General features: G+C 29.7%; 1 protein-coding gene across 1 annotated transcript; it reads right to left on the bottom strand.

Annotated features, from left to right (window-relative positions):
• Window positions 1-336: 336 nt before the first annotated feature.
• Window positions 337-7,097, bottom strand: LOC105139952 (LRR receptor-like serine/threonine-protein kinase GSO2). Its single transcript, XM_011046602.1, has 9 exons — window positions 6,661-7,097; window positions 6,391-6,558; window positions 5,548-5,694; window positions 4,996-5,142; window positions 4,332-4,490; window positions 3,346-3,510; window positions 2,849-2,998; window positions 1,634-2,756; window positions 337-1,571 (listed from the first exon to the last, which is right to left on the bottom strand). The coding sequence occupies exons 1-9, from the start codon at window positions 7,019-7,021 to the stop codon at window positions 536-538; spliced, it is 3,456 nt and encodes a 1,151-aa protein (XP_011044904.1). The 5' UTR covers window positions 7,022-7,097; the 3' UTR covers window positions 337-535.
• Window positions 7,098-23,634: the final 16,537 nt, after the last annotated feature.

Here is a 23,634-nt window from a genome sequence, read left to right as displayed (position 1 = left end):
ATAATGAAAAGTTGGTGACTGATGTTTTAAAAACTGGAGTTAAGGAATGGCTTAGAGTGCATGGAGATCATGTTCAAAGTGAATGTAGAGAAGGCAATCACTCAAATTATGATGGGTGAAGAAGCAGAGGAAATGAGTAGCAGAGCAAAGAAACAGCCAGGAAGGCTGATGAAGAAGGTGGATCTTCTTGCTCCGATTTCAATGCTTCGATTGAATAACTGAGGTGGGGTCGCCCTTGAAACAAAGGCATAGAATATTTTGTTTATACTTCAGTAGTGGTTTTGGCAATTTATTTTCATACAAGTCTTGAGAGTTGAAAGAGTAATCACACCCGAGTCAATGACCAATCCAAATCAGTTTCCTTCCTAATGATTCAGGAATGAGAAGTCCAGCTTATATATTTAGCCCGAATAACTAATCAAATAGAAAGGCTGAGCTTAGAGGCAGTACACTACAAATTACCAATAGCTAGACAAACAATCATCACAAACTAGGAACGACCGTCTCCCTGTAACAAATTCACCTTCTGAAGAATTCACCTTCTGAAGTTGGAGAACTTGCGGAAACTATCCACCACAAAATAGTAGCAAGTATCAATGCAGTCTTCGATGAAGAACAACCACCTGTGTCGCCAATGTGGATTGATGTAGAGAACTGCTGCAATGGTCATCACCACAACTATGTAACATACACTGAAACTGATGTAGAAGAACTCCATATCTATGAAACCATCATCTCCTTGTTCATCATTAGGCACTGGCTGTGACGGCTCTGCTTCCTCACTACAATTGTTTCGTAATGGAGGTCCACACAAGAAAGGATTTCCTTCGTAACTGTTTTCATCGTCAAAGGTCCCAAATTGATATTTTCTCTCAGGTGTCCTACCTGACAAGTTATTGTGTGCCACACTAAAAACTTCCAGTGTGGTAATTTCAGTAAGTTGTGGAGGGATGACACCATTCAAGTTGTTGTAAGAAAGATCCAAACTCTCAATATGCTTTAGGTTTGAGAATGTTGCAGGGATAGATCCAGTGAAATTGTTGTGTGATAAGTTTAATGACAGTATCTTACTTAAGTTTCCAAATTCTGGTGGGATTGCTCCTATGAAGTTGTTATTGGAGAGATCAATACCAGACATGTAGCTGAGAACTTTCCCCTTGTACTCATAATACATATTTTTAGTTCTAAATTCTGTCACTTCTTCTGTGAAGTTAAGTAAAAAACCCCTTTCCAAGCTGTACATGCTACCCACTAGCGGTGGACCCATTGTTTCATAATAAGCTTTTTCTATGGACGTTGATCCAAAACGATATTGGAAATCCACTATTGCTTTATGGGAACTTTCCTTGAAAGTAAGATTGCCCAAACAGGTGGGTAGTGGACCAGAGAGCTGGTTTTGTGAAACATCCAAAATGCTTAAGTGTTCTAACAAGCATAACTGAACAGGGAGCTCACCATCAAAGATATTATCCCTCAGAAGAAGAACACTCAGTGATGAAAGATTGCCAATCCAATTTGGAATGGAGCTGGTGAAGGTGTTATCTCGAAGATCCATTGTAACCAGGGAAGAGCTATTATAAAATCCATTTGTTAATGGACCGCTCAATCTATTTTTGGATAGATGAATATGGGTTATTTGTGGTGCATTGAAACAAGATGGCATATTTCCAGACAAGTTGTTCTCAGAAAGGTCCAAATATTCAAGCTGGTCAAACTTACAAAAGTCTCTTGGAATCGGACCCTTAAAATGGTTTTTGGAAAAATCAATTGCTCCAAGTCTCGTAAAATTAACGAAGCTCCTTGGAACATGCCTGAAAATTGATTGTTACTCAAATCCAATACATTCCACTCTTTCCACCCACATAATGGAATATCTGATATCTGACCCCAAAAATTGTTATGACTTAGGTAGAGAGAAGACAGGCCAGAAGAATTGAACACCGAGGTCGGTAATTGCCCACCCAAATTGTTGTTTGACAGCTTGAGAACCTCTATTGTTGTTAGTTGTTCTAGTTTTACTGTAGACAATTGATTGTTGGATAAATCTAAAAATGAAAGAGAGCTAATATTTCCTAAACAAGAAGGAATATAACCTGTGAATTCATTCTTAGCCATCATTAAGATCCACATATTTGGAAAGATCAAACAAATATCTTTTGGAATTTGACCATTCATGTTGTTGGTGGATATATCTAATTCGGCCATATTCGGATATGGGTGATCTAGCAACTGCAAAGTACCAACAAAGGAGTTCTCGCTCAGATATAGTTGCTCCATTCGTGTATTGTTCTTAAGCAACCACGATGGAAACATTCCGGTGATGTTGTTGTGGGAGAGATCAAGGACTCTTAAGTCGTATTGGTAATAGAGGAAGTCGGGAATTTCTACATTGAGTGCTTCCGATGTTGGATTACTTGACAAGCAGAAAAAAACTAGTTGGAACTTTGGAATCAAATTATCAAAGGCAGCAGGTTCCGTTACTAGTCTGTTGTTCTCACTGGAGAAGAACTTGAGGCTTGAGTGGTTCATTAAAGGCTTCATTGAAGCAGAAACTTCAAAGAGGTTATTTGATAGTGAGAGGAATTCAAGGGATATGAGGTTGGTAAGAGGACTAGAGGCAATATTTCCAGTAAACTGGTTATCAGAAACATCTAATAGTTGTAGAGATGACAAGTTCCCCAAACAATCTGGGAGTGAACCTCCAAAATTATTTCTAGCAAGATCTAACTGCTTCAAATTCTTCAATTCACACCAACCTATACAATTTACCTTGAAACAATCAAAACAATGTTGAAAGAATCTTTTATTGATGATGTAATTATAGGCAGATGGAGAGTTGTTAATTTACCTTGAGCGGGTAGGGTGCCATGGAGGTCACATTCAGCAACAGACAAAACTTTAAGAGCAGGCAATGCTCCAATGTTCTGGAGAAAGTTTATTGGGAGAGAAGTATAATCTAGATGCAATTCTTCAAGGGTGCTAGAATTGAAGAAAGTCCCTGTGAAAAAGAAAGAAGAAGAGATATGGTGAAAATAATGGTGGTACAGAGTAGCCATGTGCCATTATTATTCATTAAAGATTTTAAGAAACTAAACTATGACTGCAGGAAGTCCAGCTTCCTTAAACCTATGACGTGTAGAATTGAGAACAGGCAATCAAGTAAGTAGTGAAATTAAGTGTTATCTTGATCGAGTTTTTAAACCTATGATAAAGAACTGATATTGAAGAGGGAGATGATTTTTGGATAGAAACAACAAATTGCCTGAAAAATCCAGAGATTTCAAAATGTATTGTTAAAAAATGAAGTAAATAATAGAAGATGCCAAGAGATATTCACAACTTTACCATTGACAGTCGGCGGCGATCCTAGCAACATATTGCCTGATAAATTTAAAGACTTGAGAGAAGAAAGCCCACGCAGATGTGATAAAACGCTGTCGTTGAATCTATTATTATAGCTCAGGTCCAGGTTCTCGAGTTTCCCCAAATGTGATGATATGATCTCAAAACCTGCAAGAGAGTTAATGTTTCTAAGAGTAAGTCATAATTATGAGCTCACGATATGCATAATAGATAGAAACCAAAGATAATTAGAATTGATGAGATGCTGTTGTTCAATTGATATATGATTCTCAAATTATACATAAAAAGATGGAAGCTAAGTTATGGACAGACTTACAAAACAAGATAAAAGAAACTTGTAATTAAGATCTCATCGGTAATTAAAACAAGAATAATTATCGATCCTAGATAGCCTAATTTTGCAAAACTAATTAGTTAGCCTAATTTTGCAAGACTAATTAATTAGTTATGATAGTTTCAAAAACTACATGAATATTGGATAGTAACTTAATTCGCTCCTAACTGCCTCTGTAAGATGCTAACTGCCCCTCTCGTTGGCTGTCTAGTGATTTGTACTGGATAGTTTTTTTTTTTTAATTGATGTTAAGATCCAAGTTTTAATACTTACAATTTTCTTAATTATAATATTCAAAACCATTAAAACTCGAATGCATTAAAAAAAAAAAACTTAAGCTGTGTTCGACTAAGTATCTCAAGACAGAAAAAACATATATAAAAATATATTTATTTAAAAAGATAAATATAAAATATATATTTATAGGAGAGTTTTGAAGTGAACTTCTGATTGCTAATTTAATCTAAATATTACAACACTTTTGGCATAAAAGGGCCAAAATAAGAATAAAATATATGCCTCTTGGACCTCATTCCAAGTGCCTCTTTACGTAGATATAAAGTCCTCATTTTTGTTGATAAAGAAACAATATAATTAAGAGAATGTCATGTGAAGCATTTAGGTAGGTAGAAACTGTGTATTATACCTGATCCTGTTAACTCATTGTACGACAGATCCAAAGACTTGAGGGATGAAAACCCAGTTAGAGATGGAAAAATGCTATCGTTGTATTGATTCCAACCCAGGTCAAGGTTCTCCAGCTTTTTCAACCTTGATGACAAGACTTCGAGACCTGCATGATGAAGAGCATAGAAATGATATAAGAAGAAGAAAAGGAAAGGTTTCGAAGCTAAATAACTAAAAGGTTACCTGATCCTGTCAACATATTATATGGTAGATCCAAAGACTTGAGAGTGGAAAGCCCATTGAAACATGACAAAATGCTTTTATCATTATTAAATCGGTTAATCCAGGTAAAGATTGCTCAGTTTTGATGATATATAAAAAATATATAGATAAAAAACATATATAAAAATATATTTATTTAAAAAGATCAATATAAAATATATATTTATAGGAGAGTTTTGAAGTGAACTTCTGATTGCTAATTTAATCTAAATATTACAACACTTTTGGCATAAAAGGGCCAAAATAAGAATAAAATATATGCCTCTTGGACCTCATTCCAAGTGCCTCTTTACGTAGATATAAAGTCCTCATTTTTGTTGATAAAGAAACAATATAATTAAGAGAATGTCATGTGAAGCATTTAGGTAGGTAGAAACTGTGTATTATACCTGATCCTGTCAACTCATTGTACGACAGATCCAAAGACTTGAGGGATGAAAACCCAGTTAGAGATGGAAGAATGCTATCGTCGTATTGATTCGACCCTAGATGAAGGTTCTGCAGCTTTTTCAACCGTGATGACAAGACTTCGAGACCTGCATGATGAAGAGCATAGAAATGATCCTGTCAACATATTATATGATAGATCTCAAAACCTGCAAGAGAGTTGTTCATTAAAATATGATAATCTAATTTTTAATCTGATTCTGATCTGATCTTATTGAGAAAAAAAAAAATTTAAATTGATCATTGCATAGATATAAAGTCCTTATTTTTTATGATAATATAATGAATATTATTGATTATTGTTCTTGTTTTAATTATCATTGAGAAGTTTTGAATAATTATTTGGTTTTACTAGTTTTAAATAATATAATCGGGTTGTGATAAAATGGACCTGGAACTCGGGTATGAAGTCCTCATTTTTGTTGATAAAGAAACAATATAATTAAGAGAATGTCATGCGAAGCATTTAGGTAGGTAGAAACTGTGTATTATACCTGATCCTGTCAACTCATTGTACGACAGATCCAAAGACTTGAGAGATGAAAACCCAGTTAGAGATGGAAGAATGCTATCGTTGCATTGATTCCCCCATAGATCAAGGTTCTCCAGCTTTTTCAACCTTGATGACAAGACTTCGAGACCTGCATGATGAAGAGCATAGAAATGATATAAGAAGAAGAAAAGGAAAGGTTTCGAAGCTAAATAACTAAAAGGTTACCTGATCCTGTCAACATATTATATGATAGATCCAAAGACTTGAGAGTGGAAAGCCCATTGAAACATGACAAAATGCTTTTATCATTATTAAATCGGTTAATCCAGGTAAAGATTGCTCAGTTTTGATGATATATAAAAAATATATAGATAAAAAACATATATAAAAATATATTTATTTAAAAAGATCAATATAAAATATATATTTATAGGAGAGTTTTGAAGTGAACTTCTGATTGCTAATTTAATCTAAATATTACAACACTTTTGGCATAAAAGGGCCAAAATAAGAATAAAATATATGCCTCTTGGACCTCATTCCAAGTGCCTCTTTACGTAGATATAAAGTCCTCATTTTTGTTGATAAAGAAACAATATAATTAAGAGAATGTCATGTGAAGCATTTAGGTAGGTAGAAACTGTGTATTATACCTGATCCTGTCAGCTGATTCACTGAAAGATCCAAAGACTTGAGAGATGAAAACCCAGTTAGAGATGGAAGAATGCTATCGTTGCATGATGTTCCTCAAGAGCATATTGGAAGGAAATAATTAAATGCGTAGAAAAAAATGATATGAGAAGGAGGAAAAAAATGTTTCGAAGCTAAATAATTAAAAGGTTCCCATAGAAGCTACCTCCTGATCCAGCTGTCAACCGATTGCCTGATAGATCCAAAGACTCGAGAGTGGAAAGGTTACCATTGAAACATGACAAAATGCTTTTATCATTTTTATTAAATCCGTTATCACTTAGGCCAAGTTCCCTCAGTTTTGATGATAGGACTTCGAAGCCTGGAAGAGAATCATCAAAGCAAGATAATTGACATTAAACACCAACCAACCAACCTTCATTTATTTTATTATTATAATTAAGTGCAGAAACATTGAACTAACCTTCATTCTCCAAGCAACCAACCAATCCAGTCCATCTCAATTCAAGACTTTGCAATTCTTTAAAAGGCAGAAACAAAGATCCGTTGAGAACCCAATCGCCCAAGCGGAAATCCCATGCACCCCCGAGAGAGAGTCGGACCACTCGCCTTGTAGTGTTATCACACTCGATCCTAGGCCACTCACAACAATTACTACTGTCCACCCAATCTCTCAAGTAAACGCCATATGGGTCGACCAAAGATTGGATCTCCAAGAGACCAATCCTCTCTTCCTGCAAACACCCATAACAACGACCATGCCATTCGCCAACCAAAGTCAATAATGCTAGCAACATCCAAGCCCCCATTCTTTTCATCATCATCTTAGATAATTCTATGAACTACGTACTACGTAGAATATTGTTGTTTGTTATGTGCCTTTGGGCAACCATAGAGGTCCTATTTATACTACACACTGCCAATTTATTTAATCGATTAGGTTTGATTATGTCAACTTTCACTTGAGTTTTTCTAAATCTGAATCGAGTTAGATTTCAAATTAAAATGTTAGGCTTGAATTAAATTTAATAACACTGATTAAAACTACATTGTAGAAGAAAAAATTGAATTGCATAGAACTAATTAACCGAAAACTAATCAGACGGGAGGATTGAAAGAATAATTAAAGTTATTTTACTAACATTGTAAAAATAATTGAATTGCATTAAAGTAATTAACCAAAAAGTTGACCCCAAGTCAAAGTCTTCTGTGGAAAAACATGAATAAAAGGTTGACGCTGGCCAGCTCACTTTCCATGAAGATGATGGATACGGAGCCCTCCCTTCTATCTTTATGGAAATCACGTCTAAAAAATCATGCTTTAATTTTAAGCTTGAGAAGGGATGATATATATATATATATATATATATTCCTCAATTATCATAAAAAATTAAGAAAAAACTAATAAAATATTAAAAATAAATGTTTTATTTATCGAAATAATTAAAAGTAAGGTTTACTTAAGGTATATATGGAATGGTAAAAAAATAACAATAAAATCAATTTATATATAAAAAAAATCATAGATTTATTTTTTCTAAATTTTAAATGTAGTGCTTATAATTAATTAATTAATTGAGAATTTGCGCTCTTCTAAAAGTTGTTTATGTAATTTTTTTTCATAGAGAAAACTCCCTTAAAACCCTTGAGTACTTCCTTCTCTAAAATATATGTCTTTGCTATAACTCAGGGACTCTGTATCTTTTTAAGGTGAATTAGGCTCTCTATCTTTTTAACATGAATTAACAAGTTTCAACTCATCTCTGTATCTTCTCTGGATACAGATAATTTCTATTTAACATTAATCTATCCATCAAGTTTTTGATCCCCGATTTAGGCCATCTTGATAAATGAGATTTTACTCCGTAATTTTAATGTATAGCTGTCAATGACCTGAAACATGCAAATTAAAATTCAAAGTGTGAGCATTGAATTTCTTGTCCGTTTATACCTTTCTGTGGTGTTTCCTCTTTCCATTGATTGAAGAGCGTCTAAGAGGAAAAATTGAAAAGGTAAAAGTTCTGTTGTACAGTGAAAAGAGCATGATCAGAAATACACAAAAACAGAGATGCATGAATCCTTCTCCACTAGCGGCTCTCGTCCATTGGATCATTGTGGTTTCAAGACTGATGCCCATTCATCGCCCTCTTTGTTTGATTCCTCAGACCTTTATGAAACTGTATATGAGATGTTATAGAATAATTTAGAGAGTGACGGAGGACTTGACAAAGGGCTGAGGGGTGGGTGAGATGTTATGTCAAGAAATGATTTGGAGAAATTTCTTCATACGTGTTGAATAACTAAGATAAGATAGGAGTCTTGATCAAGGCAAGAACATAGGCTCTCCAAGACGATTGACCAGAAGGAGAGAAGGAAGGCTCTATATCATTAGCACGTCAAACACTCCTTTGCACATTTGAGAGATTGTCGAGTTATTTCTGCTTCTTCTTTTTTTAATAATAGTTGAGTATTATTATAAAAAGGTGCCAGAGCCAAATTTAGAGGCTATAGCTAGCATAAAATAAAAACAGAGGACAGTATATACAAGACAGGGGAGGAAGTAATAACATAATATATATATATATATATTAAAAAAACACGACCTAACACATGAACACATTAAGTTTAAGTTTATGACTTGAATTATGAGATTGGGATAAACAAATTCAATATTAAATGGTAAAAAAAAAACCATAAAACATATATGATTTAATAATATTAATCAATTATTAAAATCTTTCATTATATATATATATTAAAAATAAATATTAATAACTATTATATGTGAATGTTTTAATTTGGATGAGAATTAATGTGTCATGTATGACATTTTTCCTAAAAATGTCTCTTTCATTAAAATCAAAGTTATTAAACATGATTAGATTTAATACCCAGATGAGGGTTAAGGTCATAAATTGCCCTACTACTCGAATTAAAATTTGGGTTATACATCAGACAAGTTATTTTATATTAACTAAAGTTAATCTAAAATTATATTATTTTAATATTTTGTTTTTTAAAAAAAATCAAAATTATGTCTTTAAAATTGTGGTTCTTTATGAAAATAATGTGTGGAAAATCATGCCTTAATTTTGATGGTAATGACAAAATCAAACAATATCGTTTATAAAATAAACCATAAATAATATTATTTCTAAAATATTTCATGTCATTGTCATGACAATAAGATTTCTTCTTTTTCTTTTTAAAGTATTTACCGGTTTATTTTTCCACGATGTAGGCCAATGGGATGGTCCATGAGACCATTGCTATCAAGGATTTTTTTTATGAGATGGGTCCATGAGACTATTGCCCTGTAAGCTTGGGAATGGATAATTAATATGTCTTAATTTCAATTTAGTTTGCAAAAAAATTAAATGCTTGCAAATTAAATCTCCGGTGTTAGAATATTGCAATCACCGATTAATTAATGAACAACGGAGCTTAGATTAATACATGACGCAACTTTCAATGGAATTATATTTGTGGAGGTATTTACTCATATGCGAATTATATTTCTATATTTTATTTTAAAAAAAATCTATATACTACGACTAGCTTAAGAAAGTCATGTTCATCTAAAAAAAATAAAAATGAATTGAATAAAAGCATCACTATAAATGTTATACTCCGAAAATATCTTCTTTCCTTATAAAACTCCCTAAACTACTATATGTCTCTAAGAGTGAAAATATCACTATAAATGGTGGCAATCCTCCCATCGTTGCATTTTTTTTTTCTCAGGATGGGTTCGACAGACAATCACCGTCGTGCATTTATGAGTCCATTGACATCTGCACATTTGGTCTATGAGATTATTGCCATCGTGCATTTTTCCCACTAGATGGGGTCGTACGCTTGGGGTATATTTTATTTTAATTTAAAAAACCAAATAAATTAAAAAATATTTCATCTTGTTCGTAATCTTATCTTGTTCCATGAATTTCACCTAAACTCTTGCTGGAATTTTCTATTCCGGACATCTTGTTTATAATATTTCTATTAGTAACAATGATTTTCTTGGAAGGATGGCTGCCTCATGGTTGCTTGAAAATATACAGTTTTTTAGTTTCAAATCTATTAATAAAAATATAGTTTTATTGAATATTTTTTTATATACTTTTATTAGAGAAACCAATGTAAACAAATTTATGTACATACACTAGATTATCAAGTACTTCAATAGAAAAATAATCAAAGTGGTGTGGGTCCATATCAATTTTTGTCCATGTTTTTGGTATTAATCAAGTGCCACTCATTTTAATACATGGACTTAGTTATTTGATGAGAGTTTCATCGCAAGTTAAATTTGTTTAATTAAAAAATTATATATAGATTTTTTTAATATATTTTTTATTTTAAAAAACATAAGTTAAAATTAAAAAATTTATATAAAAGTATTGTCAAATAAATCAAGAATTAGTTGTGTTAATAAATAAAAAAACCATAAATGATAACTCAAAATAAAAACTAAAAAAATCGAGAGACAAGTATAAATCAAAATATTTAATTTCACAAAACATGACATTTACACAATTATATTTTTTAAAAATTCAAATTAAAATAATTTTTTTATTCGATCAAACGATAATAAAAACAATACACACATTATAAATTAATTAAATAAAATAAAATAAAAATAAAAAAATAATATGCAATGTTGCACATATTAGAAATATTATTTGCATATAATTTTTTTTATTTTTAAAAATAAAATCATCCATACTAAAATAATTTATATATTAAATTCAAAACAAATAAATTTCAAAATAATATGCAAGACTATACATAAAATCTTTAAAAGAAAAAATAATAGAGGGAGAACAAAAGTGGAACATTTTGGAAAAAAACTAAGTAATTAACGGAAACTTGTATTCCTTCTTCAAACGTTGACCCCAAGTCAAGTTTATTTATTTATTTTTGAAAAAAATATGAATAAAAAGGTTAATGCTAGGCACATGAAGATGATGGATATAGAAGACTTACTATTTTTTTTTTATGGAAATTACATGGGGGAAATTTAGACCTTGAAATTTTTTGAAAATAAAATATTATTAGCCGTGTTATTTGCATTCTAGCAACAAAACTAATACAGAAAAAGTATTCAAATTAAAATAAATAAATCAATCAATACAAGTTTTTAATTAGAAAAAACAAGATACAAATACTGTCGCTAACTCTTTGTATTTTTTTAACTATTAAAGAATTGAATGTATAATTAATACACGTGTGATAAACATCAAAATCAATCCAATTGTATAATATACTAAGATTTTAAAAACTAATTCTTCTAAAAACTAACACTACATGGAAAAAAAATAAAGCTCAAGGCCTGTTTAGGAAACCAAGTACGTAGGCATCAATTAATTCAAAGATACCACGCCAGTTAAAAAACAAAAAACATTTAAAGGGAAACGGACCCACCATCAATTATTGTTATTCGTTTAATTATAAATAGAATGAAGAGAGGGATGCACTTTTATCAGCGACTAAAGTCAAAGATTAAAGAAACATGACTGTCATGTTCGTAAAGAAACTCTCAAAAACTGACATTAAATATATATAAAATGGCAGTTCCAATGGACAGCCTCTACGCTTTCCAAACCCCAGAAGGAGAACACTCTAAAGAATTATTCCATACTTTTTCTTAAATTATAAATTAAAAAGAAAATAAACAGGTGTATTTCTTACATAAATTCTTTTATTTTTCCTTACAAGTATTTTGTTTTTCCATTGGTTTCAAGAAATTCTCTCAACAATTGAACTAAAAACACTACATCATAGCTCACAAACATACATTTTATAAGTGAATTAAACCTCTTGTTTTTCTTATGTGTCTTGTTTCTTGCTGAGGAAATAAAGGTCATGAGTTTTTTTTTTCTTTCCTTTTCCCTTATAAAAATGGTCAGGCGGCCATAGACAGTTGCAAAAAAAAAAAGCATTTAATTATCAGATGACCCTCAACCATCACCCATTATAAATTAATGTCGACAAGAGTAAAATTAAGACTTACCGTGACTTTCCAACATCTATCATTATAAATTAAGTATCAGCAACGATTAAGACTAAATGTTTTACCAAGATTCTCAACCATTGTAAAAATAGATTTGAAAAAAAAATCATAACAAAAATTCAAAAAAATAAAATAAAATTGCATTGCTTTCCATACATATTTTAGTTTTTCTTATAATAATAATTATAATTATAGTCTCTCGTGTCTCACAACTTTATTTTTTTTTTCTTGAATAAGTGCTAATGTTCTTTGAGGGGTCCAAGCACCAAGTTTCTCTATGGCTTGGTAATTCACCATCTGCAGGTGCGGCAAGTTATGAACTAGCTGGCTAGTTTTTTGCTTCCTTGGTTTTAGAAGCAACATGTAAAACAAAACTGAATTAACTCATAAAATTTATTATTTATTATTTGAATCATCAAATCGAGATAAATAAATTTAATATTAAAAAATAAAATAAAAATAAAAAACTATAAAAATATATATAATTTAACAATATTAATCAATTATTAAAATATTTTATTTTATATATATTAAAAATAAATATTAATAACTATTATATCAATTTGTGAATGTTTCAATTTGGATGCAAATAAATGTTTTATACATGGTATTTTTCTTAAGAAATCAAAGTTATTAAACATTATTAGATTTAATACCTAGATGAGGGTTTAGTTCATAGATTGGCAAAATACTTGGATTAAGATTCGGGTTATAGATGGAATAAGTTAGTTTATTGACTTATATTAATAAAAGATTGTATCATTTTAAGATTCTTTAAAAAAAAAATCAAAATCATATAGTTAAAAAAAATAAAATCAATTAGGTTTTATTAGATTAACTATTACTTGGTTTTTTCTAAACCTGAATCGGATTTGGTTTTTTCTAAACCTGAATCGGATTAGGTTCAGATTAAAATGTTAAGCTTGAATTAAATTTAACAATCCTGATTAAAACCGTATTTGCTAGACATCTCACTTTGCATAACAATGATGGATATGGAAGACTTACTACTTTCTTTATGAAAATAACGTGTGAAAAATCATGTCTTAATTTTAATAGCGATGATAAAATCAAACAATATCGTTGATAAAATAAACCATAAATAATATTATTTTTAAAAGATTTGTCATTGTCAAGACAATAAGTCTTTTCCTTTTTCTTTCTAAAGAGGTTTTTTTTTAACGTAATTAACAAGTAAGATAGATAGAAATTTGCCGTATGAGATGGGCATGTGAGACTATACATTGTCATCTATATTTTTTTTCCATCATAAAGGCCAGTGGGATGGTCCTATCAAGCAATTTTTCTACGAGATGGGTCCATGAGAACATTTCCAGCTGCACATTGGTCCTATCATGCATTTTTTCTCCGGGAGAGGCTGTGAGACGTCCTCTTCCAACCATCATGCATTTTTTCCACGAGATGGCTTCGTGGAAATACTTTGGTTTAATTGGGAATGCATTACTGTATTTGTTTTCTGGTTATATTTATTTTTTCATCAATATTTCTGAACAGCGTATTTCGAATCCTGAAGGATTGAAAGATGGAAAACAGAAAATATCAAAGTGAAATGTTTTAGTATAAAGTAGATGTTAATGATGAAAGAAAAGCACGTGGAAAAGAGAGGGATGGTGAAAATGACATGTAAAGGGACTGTTTGGCAGTGCGCATAGAAAAGGGAAAGTGTCATTGCCAGTTTGGTTGGTGTGTTTGCATTTGATTTGGTAATTTCTAGTTTTGTCAAAGAGTGATTACTGGTTATTAATTTAATTTATCCTGTCATGTGAAGGGCCAAACCTGTCATTGTCAGTCATAGTCACAAGTCTTGGTCTTACCATTTTACTATTAATTAATTGTTTGATTAATCAACGAAACTGTGCGTTTCTCGTGTGATTTCTCGAAGACGGCCATCATATATATATATAACTTTTCAACACAAAAAGGATTTTGATGGAGAGGACATTGCAACAAATTATCCACGTGATACCATTGTCATCATTCAATTTTTTCCACGAGATGGGGCCGTATGCTTGGGGCTCTAAAAGTTATGATTTTTAATTTTATTATGTCACGTTTAGAATAAAAGCATATTTTATTTTAATTTAAAAATATAATAAATTAGAAGATATTTTATTTTTAAAACTTTTATTTTGTTTTATGAATTTCACCTAAATTCTAACTAGAATATTTTGATTATATTTCTGTTATTTTATTATAATCAAATAATATTTTGTTTTATTTTTATAAAAAAAATATATTCTAATTTTATGGTATCAATTATATCTCTCAATTCAACTGCTGGATTGGACTAAAATTTTATGAAGAAATCTCCTAATATATATTTATATCACAAATTAAAATTTTAAGGTAATTAGAGTTTAGAAAAACTTTGCAAAATTGTGGACGATATTTTCATAATTTTATTTGAATTCATAATTTTGTTATGAAATGTCATTTTTTATTTCTTTTTTAAATTGAATTATTTCTAAAATACTTCTTGTCATTGTCATGACAATAAATCTTCTTCTTTTTCTTTCTAAAGAGTCTACTTTTTGTAACACAACCAACACGGAAGATGGATGAGAATTTGCAGTGTGAGATGGGTTTGTGAGACTTTTGCCATCTGCAATTTTTTCCACAAGATGGGCCGTGTGCTTGGGGCTCTAATTTTATTTTATTGTTTTTAGTTTTATTATATCATGTCTAGAATGATAGGTATATTTTATTTTAATTTAAAAAATAGAATAAATTCAAAATTTTATTTTGTTTTATGAATTTCACTTACTAGAATATTTTGGTTATATTTCAGCCATTTTATTATGATCAAATAATATTTGTTTTGCTTTTATAAAAAAAAATATAGTCTAGTTTTACAGTATTAATTATATCTCTTAATTTAACTACACTAAAATTTGACGAGGAATCTCCTAACATATATTCATATTGTAAATTAAAATTTTAAGGCAATAAAAATTTATTAAAACTTTGTGAAATTGCTAATGATATTTTTATAATTTTATTTAAATTTATAATTTTGTTATGAAATGTCATTTCTTCTGTCTTTTTTAATTGAATTACTTCTAAAATACTTCTTGTCATTGTCATGACAATAAATCTTCCTCTTTTTCTTTCTAAAAAATCTATTTTTCGTAACACAAGTAACAAGTAATATGGATAGAAATTTGCAGTCTAAGATGGGTCTCTAAGACTTTTATCATCTGCATTTTTTCCACACCAGTGAGATGGTCTACAATACCATTGCCCCGTAAGCATTTATGAGTTCGTGAGACCATTTTCATCTGCACATTGGTCCCTGAGACCGTTGCCATCATGCATTTTTTCTCGAGGAGAGGCCGTGAGACTTCCTCTTCCAACCATCATGCATTTTTTCCACGAGATGGATTCGTGGAAAAACTTTGGTTTAACTAGGAATGCTTTTATTGATTGGAAACTTTTTAATTAAAATAAATTTGATTATTTGATTGGAAGAAATCCTTAAATGTTATTAACACAAGAAATCAATTTATTTTCTTAAGAAAAAAAAATATTGTAACCATATAAGTAATTCATTTTAAAAAAATTAAATTGTTTTAAATAGATAACTTTTGAATCATCAAGTAGTGAAATATAGGAAGAGCGGAGAAAGTGCAGAATAATCAAAGTGGTGCGGGTCCACGTCAATTTTTGTCCATGTTTTTTGTATTAATCCCTTCATTCATTTACAGCCGGAGAAAAGAACATCACCTAACGCTTTTCTTGTCTCTTCTTCCTTGGAAGATATGGCATGTGAACTTTCTAGTGCTACTCATTTTAGTACATGGACTTAGTTATTTAATTAGAGCTTCATCGCAAGTTAATTTTTTTAATTAAAAAATTATATATAGATTTCTTAAATATATTTTTTATTTTTAAAAATTTAAGTGAAAATTTAAAAATTTATATACAAATATAGTTAAATAAATCAAAAATTATGTGTGTTAATAAATAAAAAAACCATAAACGATGACTCAAAATAAAAACTAAAATTATTGAGAGACAAATGTAGATCAAAATATTTAATTTCATAAGACATGATATTTATGTAATTATATTTTCTAAAAATTCAAATTAAAATAATTTTTTAATTCCTTCAAATGATAATAAAAACAGATACATATTATAAATTGATTGAATAAAATAAAAGAAAAAAATAATATACAAGGCAATATATATTAAAAATATTATTTGAAAATAAATTTCTTTTTACTTTTAAAAAATAAAATTCATCTATATAAAAAATTTTATATATTAAATTAAAAATAAATAAACTTCAAAATAATATGCAAGGATGCACATAACCCCTTTAAAAGGAAAAGTGATAGATAGAGAACAAAAGTGGAACATTTTTTTGTTAACTAAATAAACTTTATAACTATTATGTTATTAATATTAAATTAAAAATAAATATTAAAACTTATTATATTAATTTGTGAATTTATCAATTGAGATGTGTATTATATTTCTAAAATGCTACAAGAAATTTCTATATACTACAACTAGCTTAAGAAAGTCATATTCATTGAAATCATAGAGTACAGGAAAAAAAAAAAAGAATTGCATAAAATGAAGCACTAAACCGAAACTTATATTCCTTCTTGATACATTGACCCCAAGTCAAATTTATTTATTTATTTGTTTTTGGAAAAAACATGAATAAAAGGTTAATGCTAGGCACATCATGACGATAGATAAAAAAAACTTGCTATTGTTTTTTATGAAAATTATATGTGAAAAATTTAGATTTTAAAAAACAAAAGATAAAAAATATTATTAATCGTGTTATTTGCATTCTGGTAACAAAACTAATATAGAGACTTGATTGATAAAAATTCATAATTAAGAGCAAGTATTTAAATTAAAATAATAAATAAATCAATACAAGTTTTTAATTAGAAAAAACAAGATACAAATACCGTGTAAGTGTCACTAACTCTTTGTATTTTCTAACTATTAAAGAATTGAATATATAATACTGCATAGAAAAAAATAAAGCTCCAGGCCTGTTTAGAAAACTAAGTACGTAGGCATACACCCAATCCAAGCACCGTCAAATCGTTTTTTATACAAAGGGATGGGTCCCTTAGCTGTACATGACATATAAAAAATTTGAAATTAAAAGATGATAAAATTTAAAAAAATATAATTATAATCTTATAAATTATTTAAAAAAATAAATATTAAAAAAATAATTATAAGAATTAAATCTGATAAATAAAAAATTTTAATTAAAAAAATAAAAGAAAACTAAATGATAACTAAAATTAATATAAAAATTAAATTAAATTAAATTATAAGATATAAAATTTTAAAAAAAAATCAAACCAAAATAAAACTAAATTTTTTCTGAAAGATATTCAGATTAGAAGCATTATAAAAGGCTATGAACTTTTATTTAATTGGGAATGCTGTTATTGTAACCATATAAGTAATTTATTTATTTATTTTAATGAAATATAAAATAGTTTTAAATCTTGTGGTATATTTCTTGTCTTTAAGAGATATGAACTTATATGATCAAATAATGTTTAGTTTTGTTTTTATAAAAAAAGTGTAGTCTAGTTTTATGGTATTAGTTATATATCACAATTCAACTATTTGATTAGATTAAAATTTTACGAGGAATCTCCTAACATATATTTATATCGTAGGTTAAAATTTTAGAACAATTAGAGTTTAGAAAGACTTTATGAGATTGCTGATGATATTTTCATAATTTTATTTAAATTAAAAATTTATAAGGTCATTTTTATGTGTCTTTTTTTTTTTTTCAATTTCATAATTCAATAATAGGTTTATTATGATCACATAATCAATCAGAATATTTAGATAGAAGGGTGGTAAAGTAAAATCCTATACTCTATACGTACCTTTGGAGGAAGTAAAAATAGATGTCTGTATATTACTTGATGGATACTTGCTTATGTCATTATTTGTCTTTACTTGTTGCTAATAATTCCTCACATTCTTGATATTCGTGTGGTTTGCAAGATCAAGGTTTTTGCTCGCTGCTGAACATTTTTATACTTTGTCTAGTTATTAAAAATGAAACGTAATGATTTACATATGCAGAATGGAGACATTAAAGACACATCTTTTGTTTTCTTTAATAAATCAGTTTATAAAACATTATTACAAAAATTCTATAACATGTATTCACAAATATCACATATAAGCAAATCAATCTAAACATAGCCATTGCTTGATCTTTTTTATATAGAATGTAATACATTTAATATATAAAAAATGCACAATTCAGAAAAATATCTTTTCTATTTAAAAATAATAGAGTGTGTGAATATTCACTTATTATCTTTGTTTAAACAACCGAGGTCTGAAATCGTAGCTCAAAAAACCTATTCACAAGCATATAACCTGTTAAAATCCCTCCATCAGTTAGCTATAATAATTTGTCAACTACATGCTACCTAATAAACTAATCATAAACTAAATGTCTCAATTAAATCTTCATCCATATAAATAATTCAGATAGCAATTCTTCTTATATGATTTATAATAATCTCCGAAATCATTCCTGGGCATTATTGATAGATAGTCCACGTATTCTTTATTATTTTCATCATAGCTATTTCTATAAAAACTGGATTAATGCACCATTTATGATATTAAATACCAGAGAGAACAAGCTTTTCCCATGTATAAAATTTGGGTAAAAAACTATATCTATTCAAATCATTTTTTGGATCAAACTTTAGCCCCGTAAAATACTTAATCTAACAACTTCTAACTTTTTTATTTAATTGTTAACCTAATACTTTTATACCATTTAACAACCAGTAAGCAATCATATTTTCATGATCTATACCACTAAGAAATTATATTTTCATAACCAATTTAATTAATCCGAAACCTTTCTAAATATAATATTTTTTATCTCGAAATCAAGAAAACATAATGTTACCTCACTACAATATTTAATAATTTTACCCATATTAAAAATATTCAAATTAGTTTATTGGCATGTAACCTCACCAAATAATTTGCATGGACCGTTGACTAGGAGTCTATTATTGTCGTAATTGATGAGAAAGTGGATATACCACTCTCTCTTTTTTATAGCACTATTGGCCAAGATGAGTAATTTCATGGTGATTTCTTTATGCATGCTGGTGGTCTTCCAGAATCTTTTTCCAAGCAATCCTCATTAGACTCCGCTGAGTAATTTCATGGTGATTTTTTTATGCATGTTGGTGGTCTTCCAGAATCTTTTTCCAAACAATCCTCATTAGACTCCGCTGGGGTGTTAACTTGGGTTAAGGTTTGTATCATGGTTTTTTATTAAGTCCCAGATCAACTTGGATCAACCTTAATTTTATATGTGTGTGTCCAAAAAACATTGTTTTTTATATATAAACATAAATAGGAATCTGGAGTTCTTTCATAATCTTAAAGATGTAGTATATTGATAATCAAACCATCATCCACTAAAATACAATTCTTCAATCGACATATCTTTTAATAAAAAAAAACTGATTATGGAGTTTTGATCTAAGTAATAGGTCTTCATCATTAAAGGATATCTTTGTAGTACATGCACCCTGAGACGCGTTGAAAGAGTTAGTCATGACAGGCTTAGTTGGAGTTTTCATTGTAGTTTTCTTATTTTTTATGTTAAATTAGGAATAGATCAATGAGAAACTAAATTTGAATATGAACTATATCATTGTTAACTTTTTGATCAAAATACTCCAACATGATGGTCGGTGCAATATTTTTTTTAAAAATAGCGAAAACAAAGTTATTAAACAAGACAGACTTAGGATTCCACAAATTTCACATATAAATATAGTTACAACACTTTTCTATTAAAACGATCAACAATAAGGCTAAGCTATGAGGTCAACACTCCTTGTTTATTTTTGCGTTTCAAAAGCTTTTTTGAAAAAAATTAAATTTTTTTTTACTTTGTTTGAAATTAATATTTTTTTAATTGATTTTTTTTATTTTTTTTCTTTGCTTCAAATTAATTATTTTTTGGTGTTTTTAGATCATTTTAATGCATTAATATCAAAAATAATTTTTTATAAAAAAATATTATTTTGATATATTTCTAAATAAAAATCATTTTAAAAAATAACCATAACTATAATCCCAAATAGTTGGATACATTCAAGAAAATTGATGACAAGCTTTGAACTAACACAATTTTGGGCCAAGAATGCAAGAAGCAAACCATTGATTCCCCCACCAGCAACCACAGCAAATTCATTACTCCCACGCTAAGATATTCCGAAGTTGGAGAACTTACAAAAATTAATACAAGGCTTCAACACTCTGAAGCCTGCAAGAGAAATATCAAAGCAAAATAAGTAGCGTTAAACAGCAGCCATTTCATCATTTTTAATTTTAGTATAACACAATAATATGAACCAACCTTAATTCTCAAAGGCACCCAAATAATTCATCAGCTTTCAAATCAAGACTTTGCAATTCTTTAAAAGGCAGAAACAAAGATGTGTTGAGAACCCACTCCCCTAACCCCCAATCCCCAGCACCCACAAGAGAGAGTTGGATCACTCGCCTTTCGGTGGGATCACACACAATCCTAGACCACGCACAACAATTACTGCCCAGGTATTTCGACAGTTATGGCTTCTGTGGGTTTTGGTTCACGATGGAGATGATGGATACAATAATGCATTAATTTCAACAACAAAACTTTCAATCCTTTTGAATGGCTCTCCAACTAAAGAGTTCTTTATGGAAAAGGGATTGCGACAAGGGGACTCTTTATCAACATCTCTTTTCAATATAGCAACTGAGGGTCTTAGTAGAATGCTAAAAAGAGATGTGATTTGGGACTTATAAAAGGTATTTGTTTTGGTCACTTTCACTTTGTAGATGATACTCTCATCTTCAATTCATATGATTTTCCATCTCTTCAAAACATCAAAAGAACTATGTGATGTTTTGAGTTGATTTCTAGGCTGAAGGTTAATTTCCACACAAGAGCTCAATCACTAGAAGTACTATTGTTATTTCTTCAACAGCTAGCAATCTAATATGTAAGATGGAGGGGATGCCATTCAAGTATTTGGGCCTGCCTATTTGTGCATCTTCATCTCATGCGGAAAACTATTGACAATAGAATCAATAGCAAGTTGGCTGCCTGGAAAGGTCGTCACTAAGCTTGCTTAAATCAATTATAAATAATCTCCCTATCTACAACATTTCTTTATTTCCTATCACATCCATTGTTGCTACCAAAATTGAGAAACATATCATATCTTTCTTTGGTTCTTAGGAGGAGGGAGGGAAAAAACTATGCAATGTTAAATGGGCATCGGTCGTTCCTCAAAAAAAAACAATAAGGGTTAGGATATGTTAGGTATATAATGTCTCTGTGATGTGGACATCGTCATTTTTAGTACATCAAATTCTTACTATTTCACTCTTAAAAGTAGAAAGATCTACTTAGTTGGACTACCAGTACCAAGGCTTAACAACAATAATGAGAAGAAAAAAGCATGTGAAAGGAAAAGGACTTAATCTTATAAGCCCAAATAATTTTGACAATCAGGTTCATGAAGAGTTTGTTGTATTTGCTTTAGTGGTTAAGAAAGTTTTAGAGAAACCACTTGAAGAAGTAAGTACGGTTTTAAAAGAATTTCAAGATGTTTTTCCTCTCAAGGTTCATAATTCCTTACCCCGTTATACATGACATTCAACACATAATAGATTTTATCCTAGTGTTACGTTTACCTCTTGGTTTCAAGCAAGAAATATCATTATGATTATGCATTATTGTACTCCTAACAGAGGCCTTCTTAGCAGACATACCCAACCCACAACTATTCCAGAATAAAATCTTCATTGATAATTAATTTTAAACCTTACCAAGTTATACTGCAAATTGGAATTATTGGGCTGCATTCCGATCCACCTGGCTTCGATTGTCTGCTGTCAAAACTGTCAAGTCCTTAGCATTCCCAAAGCCTGCCCAGCAAACAACATCCTCTGCACCTCATCTTCAATAATACATTCTGCAGTTGCAGCAGAACTGTAAGTTATGATATAACGAAGATTCCCTTTCTGATTCTAGAATCCAGTGGACCTGGTGATTCCACCTCGCGTTCATCGTCCACCCGCTGAAGACTACTATTGAAAGAGAAAGGCTCCAACTTTGGGTGTAAACTGGATTGATTGCATCCCATCTGAATCACGTGGGCTTAATGGAAGGAACAAACAATTGTCAGTTTTGAAAGTTTGGTTTGTAAAAATCATTGTAATTTCAAATCTCCATACTCCTTCCATATAAGCAAGTAATAATAACAGAGAATATGTATAAATCTCAGTGTTGTTTTACATTTTATATAAGATATTACAGTTTCATTCAAAATATGAGAAAGAACAACAAACATCCTCAAATTCTACCACCTTCAATTCTCATTCATCAACAACAGCATACATTCAAACAAGTGATCAATAGTGTTGATGAAAAATAAATCGATAGTGATCAAGTGACGGGGACTCGAGTAAGATTTGTACCATTGTAAGCTTGACAAGCTTCGCCTACTCTAACTGTAACGAAAGATTCAGTGTTTAATCTCTGAACGGAGAAGGGGACGCCCTTGTTATGTACACGGTTGCTCTAAATGGTTCGATGATGCTCAGTTTAAACATATCATGTCAGGTTATCAATTTCGTTACTATTAGTGTTTTATTTTTTAATTGAAATGGTATGTTTTGATTTCAAAATATTTCAGTGTGCTAATTTAAGGATTATATATACTCAATAAACATAATTTAAATTCAAATGCAAAGATAAACTAACTTGAAATTATATAATTTAAATTTCAAATACAAGTGAAAAAGTAAGAGTTGAATTAATATAAGCCAATTAACTAGATAGATCCAAAGATAACTTGAACGACCGGTAAAAATAGAGTTTGACTCAAAAAAGTTTAAGATGACATATTTTAAAAAAAATATTGAGATGATAACATATTAGATCGACCAGGGTTAACTTAGGTTAACTTTCTAAATCCGTAATCTAAGTCAAGAAATCATAATAATGTTAAATAAAACAAATCAAAATAAATTATAAAGCTCAATTCTTAATAAACCTATTATTTAATGGTTAAATTGAAAAAAAAAATAATGTAAAAAAAGGGCACAAAAAATGACATTCAAAACAAAATTATGAAATGGTCACCAACACTCTCGCAAAGGTCTTTCTAAACTCCAATTGCTCTATAATTTTAACCAAGATATAACAATATGTTAGAAAAATCTTTGTAAGATTTTAGTCTGATCCACCAATCGAATTGAAAGATATGATTAATATCATAAAACTTGATAATAATTTTTTAGAAAAAAACATTATTTGGCTGGAATGGAACCGAAACATTCTAGCTAGAAGTTTGG

The sequence above is a fragment of the Populus euphratica genome, unplaced genomic scaffold, assembly GCF_000495115.2.
Source record: "Populus euphratica unplaced genomic scaffold, PopEup_1.0 scaffold203.1, whole genome shotgun sequence".
NCBI lineage: Eukaryota > Viridiplantae > Streptophyta > Magnoliopsida > Malpighiales > Salicaceae > Populus > Populus euphratica.
This window is presented reverse-complemented; position numbering and strand designations above follow the sequence as displayed.